Source organism: Pristiophorus japonicus, chromosome 18 (genome assembly GCF_044704955.1).
Source record: "Pristiophorus japonicus isolate sPriJap1 chromosome 18, sPriJap1.hap1, whole genome shotgun sequence".
Taxonomy (NCBI): domain Eukaryota; kingdom Metazoa; phylum Chordata; class Chondrichthyes; family Pristiophoridae; genus Pristiophorus; species Pristiophorus japonicus.
This window is the reverse complement of record NC_091994.1, coordinates 38,685,846-38,703,237: the sequence shown is the minus strand read 5'-3', so window position 1 is coordinate 38,703,237 and position 17,392 is coordinate 38,685,846. Positions and strand designations below refer to the sequence as shown.

At 42.7% G+C, this 17,392-nt stretch overlaps 1 protein-coding gene across 6 annotated transcripts in view; it reads left to right on the top strand.

Annotated features, from left to right (window-relative positions):
- zfr2 (zinc finger RNA binding protein 2) overlaps window positions 1–16,488 on the top strand; it is a 65,235-nt gene extending 48,747 nt beyond the window's left edge. For all 6 annotated transcript variants that reach the window (XM_070859902.1, XM_070859901.1, XM_070859899.1 and 3 more), the window contains 7 exons: window positions 3,628–3,799; window positions 4,627–4,768; window positions 5,134–5,231; window positions 9,488–9,583; window positions 10,737–10,848; window positions 12,272–12,369; window positions 14,293–16,488. In XM_070859902.1, coding sequence (XP_070716003.1) covers window positions 3,628–3,799; window positions 4,627–4,768; window positions 5,134–5,231; window positions 9,488–9,583; window positions 10,737–10,848; window positions 12,272–12,369; window positions 14,293–14,475 — 901 coding nt within the window. In that variant the 3' untranslated portion in view covers window positions 14,476–16,488. The remainder of the gene's footprint in view (window positions 1–3,627; window positions 3,800–4,626; window positions 4,769–5,133; window positions 5,232–9,487; window positions 9,584–10,736; window positions 10,849–12,271; window positions 12,370–14,292) is intronic.
- Window positions 16,489–17,392: the final 904 nt, after the last annotated feature.

The window sequence follows — 17,392 nt, the reverse complement described above, 5'->3', positions numbered from 1 at the left end:
AAGAGCTGTCCAATTTAGTCCGACACCCCAGCCTTTTCCCCATAGCCCTAGAAATTAGTCCTCTTCAAGTACTTGTCAAATTGCCATTTCAAAGTTCCTATGGAATCTGATTCCACCACCCTTTCAGGTAATGTGTTCCAGTTCTTAACAACCCTATAGAAAAACTTCACTTTTTTTTTCTTTCGACAATTACTTTTAATCTATGACCTCAGGTTACTGACCCTCACTTACTAGAGGAGACAGTTTCTCCCTACTTGCTCTATCAAAACCGCAAATAATTTTGAATACCTCTATTAGGTCTTCCCTTAACCTTCTCTGCTCTAACAATTTCAGCTTCTCTAATCTCTCCACATAACTGAAATCCATCATCCCTGGTAATGTGGCTCTGCTGCTCGGAAAGGGTAGGTAGTGAAGACTGGCCTCATTCTGGCCGCCATGCTATGTCCCCATGTTTCCAGAGGGATTCACTGGGTAAGGAGCAGAAACAATGGATGATTTTCTTTCTTCCCCCAGCCCAATGCCATGGCACTAAGCCCAATCATCATGTCCTGCCGCTCATCTGAGATCAACAAACTCCATGCAAACCAGCAATTTAAACCGGAGACCTTCCTAGTACCACACAAAGCAGTAACCCTTCAGTACCTCATTCAATGGCCACCAGAGTTGTGCTAACCAATTTGATTTCACACCTCACATATATAAAGTTCAGTTGGAATATTATATCAATGTTCTAATTATTAGAATTCTCTACCCCAGTGGGCTGTGGAGGCTCATCCGTTGAGTATATTCAACACCAACAACTTTTATTTATATAGCGCCTTTAACGTGGTAAAATATCCCAATGTGCTTCACAGCAGTGTTATAAGACGAAACAAATAAATTTGACACCGAGCCACAAGAAATTACAGCAGATAACCAAAAGCTTGGTCAAAGAGATAGATTTTAAGGAGCATCTTAAAGGAGGAAAGAGAGACGGAGAGATTTAGGGAGGGAGTTCCAAAGCTTGGGGCCCAGGCAACTAAAGGCACGGCCACCAATCGCTGAGCAATTATAATCAGGGATGCTCAAGAGGATAAAATTTGAGGAACGCAGATATCTTGTGGGTTGTGAGGCTGAAAGAGATTAGAGATCGGGAGGAGCGAAGCCATGGAGGGATTTGTAAACAACAATGCGAATTTTGAAATCGACATGTTGCTTAACCGGAAGCCAATGTAGGTCAGCGAGCACAGGGGTGATGGGTGATCGGGACTTGGTGCGAGTTAGGACACGGGCTGCCGAGTTTTGGATGACCTCAAGTTTACATTAGGGTAGAATGTGGGAGGCCAGCCAGAGGTGCATTGGAGTAGTCAAGTCTAGAGGTTTATTAATGCTGACTTGTTTTCTGAGGGCTAACTGCTCTTTCAGTGTGATCTCAGTTCACAATGAGTAGCTTATTGTAGCTAAGCCCAGGGGAAGGTTACCTCACATATCCTGCTTGTTCTGTCATTTGCCAGATATACTGCCTACAGGATTTCTATTGTGTCTGCCAATCATTTGTTGTGTATAGTTAAGGCTAGGTTTGCTTTGGTGTATACAAAGATATACTTACTGCACAGTGGGAAAAATCTAAAGCTGGTCATTGGTGGCAACTAGCAAGCCTTCCTGCTTGATTATAGTTCAAATGTCTTTACAGAATAGATGTTTATTGTGCCCTACTATACTAGTGTGGTTATTAACTTTTTGTTGCAAGCCATTGAGGGTTGCTGTCGCAGGTTTGCCGTGCATCTTCTCTGACTGCATTAATTAAATTTTTAAGACCGGCCTCACTATTGTGACTGGGCAGTTGGAGCTGATCCAATCAGTGGAATAGAGCAAATCCCTCACTGGAGGCAGTCATGTTGTTTTTCAATCTTTACATCATTAGATATGGCACTGGTTTCAAGTGGCCCTTCGAACTATTTCTGTTTCTACTAAAGAGTAATTGATCACTCTGGATATTTTGTCCCAGCTGCCTTAATGTAGAGCTTTCAGTAAACCCTCCCTCTGAATAGGAGTTTTTTTGTTCAAGTATCACTCCATTCTTATCTTATTTCCCCACGAGAGATTTCCTGTTCTTCTCTAGGACCCATGTAAAGCATGCTATGAGGAGGGAGTAGTATTTTGTATTAAATGTTGTAAGTGTCAAGTAGGGCTGTTTGGCTATTTTGGGAGATTAGCCAATAAATAGCTGGGTGAGTCGTCGTCTTGGCTTATCTTTGCTCTAAGCAACAGTCTCTAAATAGGCAGGTTTAGAATTCGCTTCAGACTTGAGCCCCAGGCATGGAAACAAACCTGGGCCACACAACTATGGTGAGGTCAGTGATTGCAACGATCTGAACACCCTCTGATCTGTAGATCAATAAATTGTGTCTGCTGATTATGCCCTCTGTCTCCAGAGTTGGAATTTTTCTCCGAGTTTGATCTAAGGGATTGGGGTTAGCAGTACCTTTCTCTGGTGTAGCTATCTTGTACATTAAGTAATATTTGCAACCAGCTCTGACCCTCATTTCTCGCTTCCCCCGCCACCCCCCAAAAGTGTTGTGCCTGGCTTGTCCCCGTTGGCCTTTCCTCTTGTGTTCACTGTGGAGTCATTTGCTGCACATTTCAAGGCCTGCGTGGTAATTGAAGAGAAGCAGATTGACTGTAATCTTGCCCTGCCCTGATGCATTTGTGTTTTGGGGATTTACTGATAACACCCCATCTTCATTAGTTTGAAAGCCTTTTTTGAGTATAGTATTTTCCAGTTATTATTGATGCCTTAGGATAGTCGATGGCTAGGAGGGTGGTTCAAACTCCACTCCAGGACTTGAGCACATAATGTAATCTGACACTTCAGTACGGTTGGGAGTGTCAGAGGTGCTATCTTTCTAATGAAGCGTGAATCTGAGGCTGCATCTACCTGTTCAGGTAGATTGCATGGCACTCCGCAGGAAGCTGTCCTAGCTAAAACTGCCACCTCAACCAGTGCCATCAAAAGAACATTTAACTGGTCATTATCTTGCTTGAGATCTTCCAGTGTGTAAAATAGTTGTCACTTTTACCCATGTAAGTGACTGCTCTTCAAAAAGTAATTGACTTAAATGTAAAGTGTTGGATGTTCTGAGAATGTGATAAGGTGCTATATAAAATGCAAATTATTTTCTGCTTTTGCTACTGTTCTCTGCTTGGCTGCCTTTGTGGCTTCAGTCATGCGGTATTTGTGTAATGTGAATTTTTATTTTTAAGATATTGGTAGCTTTGCTAGAAAATGCAATTGAAATATTTATTTTTAACTGAAGACGTTAACAGCAATACTGTGAATGTATTTAATGTTTCTGCACTCCATGCCTTATCCTTGTTTACCCTGCCCTCTAGTGGCAATAAGGAAGTGATGCAATAAAGTGTATGACTGGCTTGCTTGGGACTGTTGTAAATTGACACACAATTTTGCCAGGTTCTACAATGTGAGTTTAAAATTATTTGGGTGCATTACATTTTGAGCTGAATTGCAGACTGACTTACAATACTTTCATGTGAACATATAACTGAATTGACATTTTGCTAATGCTGTCAGATTACTTGCTGTTTAGACCACTTTAACTGATGTGACTTCCTGCCGTGTTTTCACAGAAAAGGTGACCTTGGAACACGTGTGCTGAAAGGAGTCATGCGTGTCGGCGTGTTGGCAAAGGGACTGCTTCTGCGTGGAGATCGGAATGTTAATCTTATCCTGCTCTCTGCCCACAAACCCACAAAAGCCCTTCTGGAGAGAATTTCAGCCAACCTACCCAAGCAACTCTTGGTAACCACCTTTTAACTTCATACTGAACCGAACGTTGGTTTGTATCAGGCTCTACAGAGCTCGTTCTGTGTTCTAACAGATATTGGGGAAAATCTAACAATCTTATTTAAATTCTTAATAACCACATTTGGCACTTTCAAAGATCTGTGTAGGGCACAAAGATAATTGTGTAAAGTGACTCAGTTACTTCAGTTTAAGGAAACCATTTCATTTCATTTATAGACAGATTTCTGCTGCAGTTCTATCCATTTTTAAACTGATTTTAAACCCATTGTGAGTTGCCATGATTCTGTGAATTGTGCAACTCAATGAATGCAACCGAATGACCTGAAAGGAAGATGATTTTCTTGCTTCTTGTAAAGGTGCTGACTCTTGTTTGGATATGGTTTCATGGGCACCCTTTCGTACCTTGGCCAAGAGGCCGATTATTCATGTGCAAGTCTAGGTGAGTGGTGGTGGATTGTTTGACTGTGAGGGTGAAATATCACTGCAAAGCCCAATTCTGTATTGCCCAACATCTGCTAACGCACTTCCCAGTAGAATAATGATCATGGGCAGGAGCACTAGTTGATTTGTCCCCTCCCTAACCCCAGGGCAATGAGGCCATCATAGTTACTCCCTCAGTAGCTGAAATCCGCTAACTTCACACAGTAGGAGTTGGTCCTAGCTCAGCTCAGGATTATTTATCATAGTTACCAATTTTGTGTTGTTGCATTGCACAACAGAAAGAAACTCTGCACCTTGAAAGATTTTCATATAATTGGCTGTTTTATGGTCTTGGCCTTCAGATTTTTCCACACAAACAATTTGAATTACTTGTTTCACAGACTGTAACAGAAGAGTTATATGAATTGAAAACCTGCCCCAGTGAGTCTTGCATCTTCCTTTCTACGAATAAAGAGCCCAAGATGCAGGTCACAATTTCGCTGACATCCCCCATCATGCGCGACGATGTCGTGAAGGATAAAGGTGAGATTCGCACAGCGATTTTAAATAACGTAAGGAAAAAAACCTATGGGTCACTGGCATTAACCTGAATCACTGGGCTGGAATGGAGTTTGGCCACAAATTTTACCATGGCATGGAGAGATTACAAGTGTAACACAGCCCACATCTAATACAAGTAGCGCAAACCTTTTTTTCATTGGTTTTGTGCTCACTGTTTAATTTTCTTCCCCACTACCCTCAGCTCTGCTCAGCTCAGTTTCTCAGTTCGTAACTGTAGAAAACTTGTTAACGTTGTGATGGCTTGTTCAGTATTTCAGCACTCGTTTGCACATCGTTACTATTAACTAACTGCTGTACTTTGGGACTATCCCCTCTTTATTTTTAAGATGCAACCACTGCCCCAGTACAAGATCCATCAGATGTATTGAACAAGCAAAAATGCCTTGAGGGTCTGGCTGCCCTTCGACATGCCAAGTGGTTCCAGGTAAAAATATACTGAATAACAGTTTATTTTTCAATATTTGTTGGCCATAGGCAGGGCCACTGATTTATGGTGACTGTCAGATGCCATTTTTGTCGGGGGTTCTGTGGTTTCTACCTGGTTTTGGAGCTACATTACACGACTTGGTCAGTCTTCAGTTCGAGCCATGAATTTATGTTGAGTGACTCGATCAAATTTCTTTTTTTTTTAAAAAGAAAAGGAGAGAAAATGCTGGAAATCAAACAGAAAATTCTGGAAATACACAGATGGTCGGTCCCTCAGCATGTGGAAAGGAAAAAAAAGACAAGACAACTCCAACTCTACTAATGAAGGGCCTACACCCAAACAGTTAACTTGTCTTTTTATCTTTACAGCTGCTGACGACCCTGTGTTTTTCTACAACATTTTTTGCTTCCATTATATTCCATGGGATTCCAGCAATTTTAGCTGTAATTTGGGAATCAAACTGTGAAACTAAACGATTGGCTACACACACTCATTTTATTTAGGAATCTTCAGCAGAACCAAGAGAATCTGTTGAAACTCTTACCTTCTGCAATATGTACACGGGTGGCTTGGATGATCCCTCGCTAAAGCTTTTATGGACATTTTTCTTAAGTTTCAGAAATTTACACACGTACATCTTGGGCTAGACATTCGGCACATAATCGCCCATTTAAACGGCAAGGTTCAGTTTGTCGCCCATATTTGATAAATGGAAACTAGGGCCCATATGAAAATAGATTAAGCCCCCCCCACTTGTGGCAACGTTTCTCTCCTTTACCTTTATCCCGCCCCCCTCCATCATAACATAACCCTTTCCCTCTTACGTCCCTAGTAAAGGGGCCAAGTCGTCTTGCAGTAGAGCACCTTGAGGGCTGCTGCTGGAGGCCGGAGGTGGGGGGGGGGGGGGTGACGTGACATTGGCATATTGACTTCAGGGGGCCAAAGAGAAGACGTTTCCGAAGAAACTTCTTCCGAGTTAGCAGCAACTGCTTCCTCCTGACTCTCATCTGTCAAAGTTGATGGTGGTATGGCACCTTGGGGTGCAGTGCCGTATCCCGAAACTTATCGCCTGCCGCATGGCATCGATGGAGGCGGCCATTCGCCGCATTGCCGCAACCATCTGCCCCATATCCTCCCGAGATCCTGGCAGATAGTATGGCAATGTTGCCAGTCAACCCACCAATTGCTTGGAAGAGGCTCTCGACCAATGTCGACCCTCGACTGAGACACCATGTTCTCGTTCACATCTGCCTGTCACTGCGCGGGGTCAGCGGGGGCACTGGACAACTCGTGAGTACCCTGCTGCAAGCTGCTTAGTCCCGCTACCTCATCCATTGAGGATGACATGGCCGCAGGTATTACAGACGACCCTTCAGGCTCATCATCTTCCTCCTTGGTTGTATCTTGTTCTTCCCCCGTGGTCAGTACAACCTGCAGCACTTGGGGTGATGCTCCAGGGGCCTCCCGTTGTGCTTGGGGAGCTGGAAAACATAATTGAGGTTAGTAGAAGGGAAGGGGAGACATGAGAATGCTTGCATATGTACGAGGAGCAACATTACTGCAATAAATGTGAACGAGAGCCATTACATATAATTAACATAAGTGTACAGAAACTGCATGCATAACATTACATTCATATATTATGATCAAATGGCATTAAATTACTTTAAATTACCACTGGTTTACACATTACTCATGTGGTGCAACAACGGGATCTGCACCACCACGGGTGGCAGAACGATTATGCGTGCCTCCTAAGGCTGTGGCATGCTCCTCGAGATTGTTCAATGCATGAAGGTTAGCAGGCCCACCTCCGCTCCGCCTGATTCTTCAATATCTTCGTCTGCAAACGTGACAAAAGCATGGCATAAGCTAATTGCCTAGGTACTATTACGGAAACACAACAGATACTGTCATCCATAATTAGTCACCCCATATGCTATTCATCATTAACATTATATGCTAATACGGTTTGTATCCAATGGATGCATGGTTATAACATCTACGTTCAAAGAAAATATTTAATAAGATCGTGTTTAGGAACTAATGCTTGACACCAACCTTCTCTGCAGGAAAGACCCCATCCACGTGCCGTACCATTCTGCGCCTGAGGGGAGGGACCCGGGTTATTACAATTGATGGAAGTCCCTGAGGGGGCTGGGGGGGGGGGGGGAGGGGTGACCGCTGGTAAGCTCGGCAATGACAGGACCATAATGGGAGGGGGCACCTGTTCCCTGGGCTATGCTCGGAGACCTCTGTGTGGCCGGAGCTAGTGTCCCAGGGCATACAGTGAGAAAGGGCAGCTCTCCCCCAGTCCAGGCTGGGTCACTGTGTGACTGATAGCAGCCGGAGAGACTCATTGTCTGGGCAAAGCTGACCAGACCCCTCAGTCATGCCCCCATCCACCAACCTAACCAAGTTAAAGAGTTGCTCACAACCCACAAGCAGCGATATAATTTAATAATTCTCCTAAACTAAAGTGGTAGAAATGCCGAGTGTTTGCGGTCTGTCTGTTTCCAGTCATTCCTTTGGCCCCAATTTTTGTTCAAAGCATTTAAATAATCATTAATACTGTCGATTAAGTTTAAGGCATCTCAGCAACGTTAGAGTTAAAGGCGCATTTTCCGACCCCAGTCCAAATCTTAACAGAGAAGCTATCCAAGATTACCCAGCTTAATTACAGTCCGGCAGATTTACATTCTAATTAATAAGTTAGTGCATCATTACAATTATAAATTTAATAATTTAATACTTACTCTTGCTGATGAAACAAGACTGTTCCAGCACTTGCAGCACTGGTCTGCCTCTTTTATATCGTGGGCTACCGATGAGACTATCGCTGGTATACTCTTGGGTGTGGGGGGGAGGGGGCCGCCCCCACCCCGGATTAATTGGACCCACCAAGTCTCCACCTCGTGGACTGAGGCCTTGTTCGCCTCTTCAGAGAAGGCTTTCGCCCGCCTTCTCCCTCCAACACTCCCGACTCCTCGTCTTCCATCTCCATGTTATCCTATTTATTTTTATCAATTCCTTCAAATGCATAAACCTCCCCAAACCTTCCTTCAAAAATCCTTTCTTGGTCTCCCTCCCTTTGCCTTCTGAGCATGCACAGATGACCCCTGACCTCCCGAATCGCAGGGAAAGTTATTTGCATGAAAAAAAAGCGCAGAACGACCGTTGCTATGGATGCCAACCTTGCACGACTGAATACATTGCTATCGCCCATTTCACATTGCTAAGGCTATTGCCCAAATTAAAAAGGCGAAACTAGCAGTTTTTAAAATGGGCACTATTCCAGCGATTCTGAAAAATAAAAAACCTACTAACATCGGAAATATCGCCCAAAAACGATCATAGAAAGTCTAGCCACTTTTTGTGGCATTTTCAGGAGCACAATGCTGCAATAAGTCAGCGTAGTTGTGTGTACTGGGTCTGAGGCTGGTACCTGTAAAACTGGTCCTCCTACAATGCGCGAAACCGTGGACATGATCATGAACATTTCTCTAAACTATTGGTGATGGAGTGACCAACAGAGTAGACCGCTGTAAATAGGCGATACATATATAACAGAAAAAAACAATGGTAATATACATGCTTTTAAATAACACTTGATCACATTACCCAGGACGGCTCAATGTTCTTCACATGTAATGAATTACTTTCTAAAGTGTAGTTTCTGTTCACACGAGTGAACGTGTAGCTAGATTTATATGTACATTTTCGATCTACAAGACTACATTTACAAACCGAGTGATTTGTCATGAGGTTACGTCCTGACTCATCAGTTTTAATGGGCAGTATGTTTCCAAAATGCTGTTTCCAGTACAGTTACAACACTGGCATCTGCCCTTCAATGTGGATGCCATCCTTCCTGTCTTTTTTTCTTGTTGGCAATAGGCGAGGGGAAGGTTGGGGGTCACGTAGTTTCTGGCTGGCTGGCTGTGTGTTAGTCGAGTACATCTTGTGTTTTTTTGCTGACACTGCCCTGGAATCTTTGAAATGTTAAGTCTTCATAAATACCTGTCCTCCATCTAAGGGATATCTGCCTAATGTTAGCAACTTTAAAATTTGTAAAGCACTAACTTTGACCAAAACAGTTTCACATTGAGTTGTTGTATCCGAATTACTTTTAATGAACATCAGACCTCTTGTGGGTTGTGAATACAGAAATACTTCATGTTACTTGCAAATTATGTCTGCATTGTGGATTTGACGTTGCTGAATAATGTTTCATTTTCTTTTCAAACTTGAAGGCTAGGGCTAATGGCTTGCAATCCTGTGTGATCGTCATACGAATTCTGCGTGACCTGTGTCAACGAGTACCAACGTGGGGAGCCTTGCCAGACTGGGTGAGTATGCAAAGGCCATGTGGTGAATCTTTCACACCAGAGTCTTCTGTTGCGAGGCGATCCAAGTAAAGTTATAAATCTTTCTCCTCCCACCTTCCCCGTCAGTTTAAAAAAAAAAAATTTCTCCCAAAGATTTCTGCTGAGGTGTGATTCTGCAAGCGCAGGCAGCACTATATGTAATATGTAAGCCCTAGACACTTCAATTTTAGCAAGCTATTCATGGAGACCACCATGGCTAAATTGAATCCTTCCCATATTGGATGTTTATGTGGGAATCACTGGATAATGTTCAGAAGTGGAAATCCTGGCAGTTCTTCTTTCTAACCTGGGGCACTGAGGCAAGTTGTAACGTGCCTGCTTGCCCGCCCGCCCCACTTGTTGCTCAAGCTGTGATCGGCCGACTGAGCACAAATCATGATGGTGCTAATGGATGCAATTAAGCCGGTTGTAGTTTAAATCTAATTTTGTTCATTTCACTTGATGAATGTCCACTCTTTCTGGGACAACGTTCATTGCTACTGCTTCTGTCCAAAAAAACTGAGGATAATTCCACTGTGTTCTTTCACATTGCGCAGCACCTGTGCTTACAAATTCCAGGCCCCTTGCACTGCAATGGCTGAATTGCTACTTCTTGATCTCTTTCGGGACTTTCAAGGCAGCAGTGAAAATAAGGTTTCTTTCACTACTTGAAAGATGCAATTTCTTCGTGTCTCAAGTCTAATCAGCAGCTTTTGGTTCTCACTTTTGACGCCACCCTTAGTCCTTCTTTATCTGTTGATATTTTTGGCTTCTTAATTGTCTCTGACCTCAAAGGGAACTCACAGATCTAGCACTCAGCCATCTTCAGACGGCTGAATACAGTTCAGTCACTCCTAAAGGAACCGTGATTTATCTCTGCTGCTGCCACTGCCTTTATTTCCCCCCTTCCTCATCATTTTCACTAAAATGTGGGGTGATGGTATTTTTATGCAGAGGTTGAACTTGTCTATGGTTGGTAATCCAGTTTTAATGTGTTTGAGATGAATAGTTCTTTCCACTTGATATTTTAAAATGAGCTGCCCACTGTTCTGCAGAGAAGGTCAAGCTTTGAGTATACTGTATATATAACGTAGTTGTAGATCAACTTTTATATCACATTGCCTTTTTTAAACAGGCTATGGAGCTGCTTGTGGAGAAAGCCATTAGCAGTTCTTCAGGCCCACTGAGTCCTGGTGATGCAGTGCGGAGGGTATTGGAATCTGTTGCCTCTGGAGTTCTCCTTCCAGGTTAGTCTCTTTTGCTTGTTTTGGGAGTTGAGGAAATAGTGAATCTTCTTCCTTTGGGTCATCTCCTGTGCAAGACATTCATTGCCCTTTCTTCAAAATTCTATAATTAATTTTGTGCTCAAGGTAAAGGATGTCAGTGTTGGAAATGACATTCTGTTCGGGGCACCCAGTGACAGCATCAAGCATCTCTGGTCAAGTATAGCAAATTTCTGCAGCATAAAGCTCTCAACACTATCTTATCCAGCACTTGCATCACATTAGTTGCGGAGTGTAGCTCCTTTTAACACTATCCTAATAGCATGAATTATCTCCAACTTTGGATGAGCAACCCTGTTGGAGCATTTTTCCACCTCCTATGCCAGTTATTCTATGGCCCCTCTGAGCAAGATTGCCAATATACTGCCAAGTTGCGGGCAGTTTTATGCTGCGAGACTGTGCCAGATAGGAAGTAGATTGAGACGCCCCTAATTCGCTTCAGTAGAACTCTCACAACCAGTAGACTGATGAAACCTTAATCTGGTCACGCTGGACTGGATTTGAGCCAAACACAGGAGATGAAAGGGCAAGGTCTCAACCACTGTACAACCCTGTGGCTGTCTCCCATTATATATCTGACCCATGGTTTAGAAGGGGGAAATTAGAACAGAAATGTGTTGAGCTATTTGTCGTTCCTGATAATACATGAGTGGATTTGGACTTCTGCGATAAGGTGCAGGATGGTGAGTGGATATCTGGAGTGGACACCCAAGTCTGATTTTGTTAGATGACATTGACGCCTTTTTGTCTCGATATTTTTTTTTAAACCTCAAGCATACAGGCACCAGAATGTCATTGCATCACTGCAGCTATTTATACTGCTGTGTGCATGTGTTTGTTGGGTTCATTCTCCATTTTAGCAATCCTGTGGATCTTTCTCAACCACAATTTTTTTTTGTACTGACCATTGTATTAAAAGCTGAACAGAATGAAGACAATGCCTTTTTTTTTGCATGAAATATTCACAAAAAAGGGGGTGTTGGCCTCCTGTTCTCTGACCCACCCCTATCCCCCAACTTTAAAAAAAAATGCCAAATTAGTTTTAAAGATTTTTTTCGAACTTTGTTCCCCTGATAGCCAGCTTCGATAGGCCACCAAAGACTGAAATTGGGGGGAGGGGTTGCCGTGTATAACAAGACAGGTGCTCTGAGGACTGTTATTGGGGTTTGGCGCTTTGTACAAAAAGCTTGCCAAACACTTCTAACATCACCTGCTAACTCCCCAAACTAGGCTGTGCACAGTAAGGTTTTTGGTGACATGAGACTGATAGGTTTTTGTAATTGTTCCATCACCGGGCACTTAGTAAATGAGTGGCGGCCCCAGTTTATATTTTTAAATTAAAGTCTGGTTGTACAGTTTAACCAGGGAATCCAATTTCTTGCTACAGATGGCCCTGGACTTCTGGATCCCTGTGAAAAAGACCACTCTGATGCTCTGTCCTGCATGAGCCATCAGCAACGAGAGGACATTACAGCTAGTGCACAGGTGAGTGAGGTTTTGTTTTTCTGCAATCTTATTATCAAACATCTCCAATAAGATGAAAGAAAAATCGCAAATGCCTGGAATCTGAAATGAAAACAAAATGTAGGAAATGCAAGGCAAGTCCACCACTGTCCAAAAGACCTGAGAGGCTACTTCATATTTCAGGGGCTTTGGGGATTTTTGCATCTGGTACCCTCCCCTAAGAAATGAGAGAGCAGCTGTCCACCGCCAGCATTTCAGGGGCATTGAAAGCAAATGCAGACCTTGTTGCACAGGTACTTAATTGGCATATTTTCTTCAACAACAAAAAAATTTATCTTTGGAGTAGCCATTAATTCTAGGAATGTTGTACAATCCAATTACTTAATTTCTTGGAGCAGACAAATTCTTATTGGCGGACCTGCCGACAGCAGGAGCTGACCTGATGAAAATGTACGCATCAGGAACGTGGTTTGCATTGGAACGGTAGACGCTTGCGTTTCTGTTGCGCTGAAGTAGAGACATGTAGGATGCTAAACAAGGTTGTAGACAGGAAGTGGCTGCAAAGCTGGAGAGGAAAAGAGTTAGCGGTGGGATGACAACAACAATTTGCATTAATATAGCATTTTTAACATAGTAAAATGTCCCAAGTGCTTCAGGAGTGTTATCAAAGCAAAATTTGACACTGAGCCACATAAGGAGATATTGGGGAAGATGCTTGGTCAACGAGGTAGGTTTTAAGGAGTGTCTTAAAGGAGGAAAGAGCTGTTCAAGGAGGGAAATCCAGTGGTTAGGGCCTTGGCAGCTGAAGGCATGGCCACCAATGCTAGAGCGATTTAAAATCAGAGATCCTGAAGAGACCAGAATTGGCAGAGTGCAGAGATTGTTTGGGGTGAGGGGGGGTATGGTGGTTGTAGGGCTGGAGAAGATTAGCGATAGAGACAGCTAAAATGTTTGAAGAGACTAGTTTTTAAAGGCATTTTTAAAGGAGATGCAAAGTGGAGGGATCTAGGAAGGAAATTTAGAGAAGCGGAATGGATGAATAGCGCAAACTATCTCTGCATTTGACCAGTTGTTGCTGTTGAGCCCCATGCTGGAACTTTTATATAATGAGGATGGCTTTCCATTTCAGAGCAAGTCTCCGGATCTTTGTGTTTTTTCATTTGTCACATCTTGCACAAGTGACCATTTTTCACGTGTAAGTCCAGACTGACTGTTGGTAGAATATTGGGATGGGAGTGGGGGGGGTCACACCTGAGACTGATCCTGTCGTCAGCCTAAATCTACATGGGAGAATTTTCCAGCGAGAGTCACTGGATAGTGATCGACAACGGGAAATCTGACATTTTTTCTTTGCCCCTCTCGCCCAGAACATTACCCGGCCAGTTGTAACACCCCGAAACGTGGAGATTGTGTTTTTTTTTAATAAAATCAAACTTTAATGTTCAGTTTTGTCCGATTCTAGATGTGGTTTGGGTGCAAATAGAAGACAGCAACAAACTGCCTATTCTGGCCAGCTTTTTTCTGTCAAACTTTTAAAATATCAAAATGCTTTAATTTTGAGAACGTAAATTGTGCATTCGCTTCAAGCGGGAGACATCTAGACTGTTGTTCGCTTCAAGCGGGAGACATCTAGACTGTTGTATGAGCTGTAAGCCATTATACAAATGGAAAAAAAGCACTAGAAATCCAAAATAAAAACCGACAGCTAGAAGCACACAGCTTGCCTATCGGCATCTGAGACTGGTTGATGCTTTGGGTGGAGACTCTAGTTTTGTCCTGGAGCAACATTTTGTGGGGGATTCTGCCATTGCTCTTTCAGGTGTATATTCCCAACATTTTCTGTGTTTAGTTTTATTGTAAACCAGTAGGGGGAGGTGGGTTTGTGGGAAGGCTTCCATTGATCATCTTTGTCATTTTAAGTGAATTGTGTCTTTACCCTCCCAGCATGCGTTGCGGTTGCTGGCCTTTAGGCAGATTCACAAAGTTCTTGGGATGGACCCACTACCCCAGCCAAAACCTCGGTTTAATATGCGAAACCGCAAACGGAGACGGGACACCAGCGAAACAGCAGAAGGGGAAGGGGAAGGAAAGAAAGACAAAAAGGACAGCGACGCGGGAGACGTCTAGACCTGTTCCAAGTGATGCTAGATTTTCAAGATTTCAATTTTTTTATATAAGTTGCTGTTTAGTCTGAGACATTTGCAATTTTAGTGTTTTACTTGAATAACAATGTACTGTAGATTTGTTTTAAACTGTGCTTAATGAGTAATAAATTGCATCATTCCATAAAGATCATGTTGCCCACGGCAACAGCTCCCCTTCTCTTCCCTCCCACTCATTCACTTCCCCACCCCCCACGACAAATAAAATCTTTGCCAAGTGAGTTGGTCCAGTCTGGAAACCCATCTTTTTCGTGATTTCAAAACCAAAGTTGACTCTGTGCTTCCCTGGCTGGGATGAGGCTGCTTTCTGTCGTAAACTGGTTAAAATTGGTAAGATATTTTAATTGCGTTCAGTTGAAAGATGGGGTATATTTTTGCCAGACAACAAAATTTAAGTGCAGTGTGTTAGATGTGCACTTTTTTGTATTGAGAGCTGATTTTATAGTTCTTACAAACTTAACTGAATGCAGGTACCTCGCGCTTTATCCTTTGCTGCATTCTACATGAACACGTTAAGACCGTAGGGCCCCGTTTGAGTAAATAAAAATTGTGCAGGCATCAGAAATTCAGCACTAAGGTGTGACTGGTGTACATCAAATTTGTGGCGCGCAGTCTGTTTAGCAAATCGGGAGGCCTTCCACTGTGATCATGGAGTCTGGTATGCATGCCATTATGTACACTACAGTGCTGTTTACTGACTCAAAGCATACACTTATGCCGAAACCAGAGCAGTAGGTTTACAACTTTAGAAATTGTTTTAGGAAAGATTGGTTTGACTGGCCAAACTCCTAATGCGGTCCTTCTGCTTGGTTTGCCTGTTTCCAATAAGTTTCGCTTTTTGATGGTGTCAGAAATCGGGTCCTTTCCCAACCATGTCTTTTATTTTTCTGAAACTCGACGAGAAGGCCTCTCATTTGGCTCGATACTGAAGTGTTTTCTTGTTGTAGCTCAGCTGAAGAGAGAATTCCTCTAACTAATGTAGACCTCTCCTGCATGGATTTTCTTCAGCAGTGATCATCACCCATGTGTCGAGATACCTTTTGAGGTTCCGGATATTTTTAGGGTTATTTCCAAGGTCCTTTTAGTCTTTCCCGATTTCCACATTTTGGTGATTCAAATTAACTTTTCAGTTTTCCAAAACTCATTCTCCTGTTGCAAAGCACATGAGGATACATTTATCTGGCACACCTGCCATTAAAGCGATCCCTAGTTCAGTAAAATAGTTTACTGTTTGTGTTTTTTTTAAAATGTACTTATAATCTAGTTTGAAGGCAAACCTTTCCTCTGTTTTTAAAAATAACTTATTTCTGAAATGTGGGTTCCCCAGATTAGATGGCAGTTGATAACCTGGTAATATATGGCCCTGTAGATTGGGGGTGGGGTGGGGGGGAGGAGGGGAACGGGGAAGAGAACCTAAACGCAAAGTCCTTTTTTTTAAACAAAAGTACTCCAGCTGATTGTTATTGTAAGACCCTGTCTGCCTTGTGGCACCTTTCAGTCCTCTCGAGGGATCTTTCCAGCAGCTAGTTGGGTGCTAAATTGTCCTGACACTTGCGTGTTGTGAACTGTGGGTGATATCACGACTCAAGACAGCTTGTGCACCAAAATTGCCTGGCACTCATAAGTATAAAATCCCTTCTAATGTGCATAAAATGTACAGTTAAACCGGTTACACTATTCACATTTGTATAGGTAGGAAATGCCTCTCGCACTGTAAGCGTACTCGATTCGGTTTCACCTATTGAAGTGTTATTTTTATTGAAATGTGGCTTTGTCCTCAGCTCTGTGGTATTTAAAAACGTGTATTCAATTTTTTGTCAGCTGTGTATTACAATACTGAACTAGCGTAAAAGTGCTAATGAAAAAGAAAGCAGTGTCGAGGATCTCTATGTAATTGGATCCTTTTTATGCTTTGAGGTAGCTGTTGACACTGCAACTCTATGAAGATAACTGGGAAATAAAATCCTTACTGAACGACTGCATGTTCTGACAGTGCTTTTTGTTGCATCCAGAATTTCTGTAAATATGTTTTTGAATTTCACTGCATAGTGACCGATTTCCCAGTGAGGTGCTGGATTTGTTTGCGAGACATACTTTGGTAAGTCAATAAAGTTTCTTCAACGTGGTATCTGTTTACTAAAGGGTTATTTGTGTGTTCATTCGTTGTCCTTCACATATTGCTGGATTAAACCTGTCGGCGATTTTGGGGAAGGGGAAGAGAGAGTGCCTCCAAAATGTTGCATACTAGTTGCCCCGATAGCCTAGTGAGGCCACCAATCAGTGCAGTGCTCGTCCATAAACCACCAGAAAAGTCCCCTGCTATGCGGGCATCTAATCTCAAAGACCATTATTGGAGTATGATAATTAGCCTCCATGTCACTGAGCTAAGGAGAGGGGAAATCAGCCAGCGATCTCAATCCTGATCACTATTCAGTGAGCCTTGCTGGGAAGTGAATATGTGTGGGTGGCTAGGCTGAGATGCCTTCTGTTGAATAACTCACCAGAATTTACCTGGGCCATTTCAACAAAGTAATGTTGAGCCTCCTTATTAAGTCCTTCAGTTTTCTGAGAGCTCCTAGCACTGGCATCGTTCAGAATTCTATTGACCAGGTTTCTCTCCTTGTTGAGATTGGGACTGCTAAGATCTAGGCTGTTCTGTCCCATACTTGCATTAAGTGCTTTGGTAACTTAACTTTGTAAGTTTAATGGCAATATAATATTCCTGCCAGAAATGAATAATTTTATGGAATCCTTCAGTTAACGTCGCCCTCTACATTCATAATTATCATTTTAAGCACTAGAGGATAACACTACTCACATTAATTTAATGCCATATTTTTAAAGGAATGGCATGTTATTCTGCCAAGTTGAATCTTCCCTTT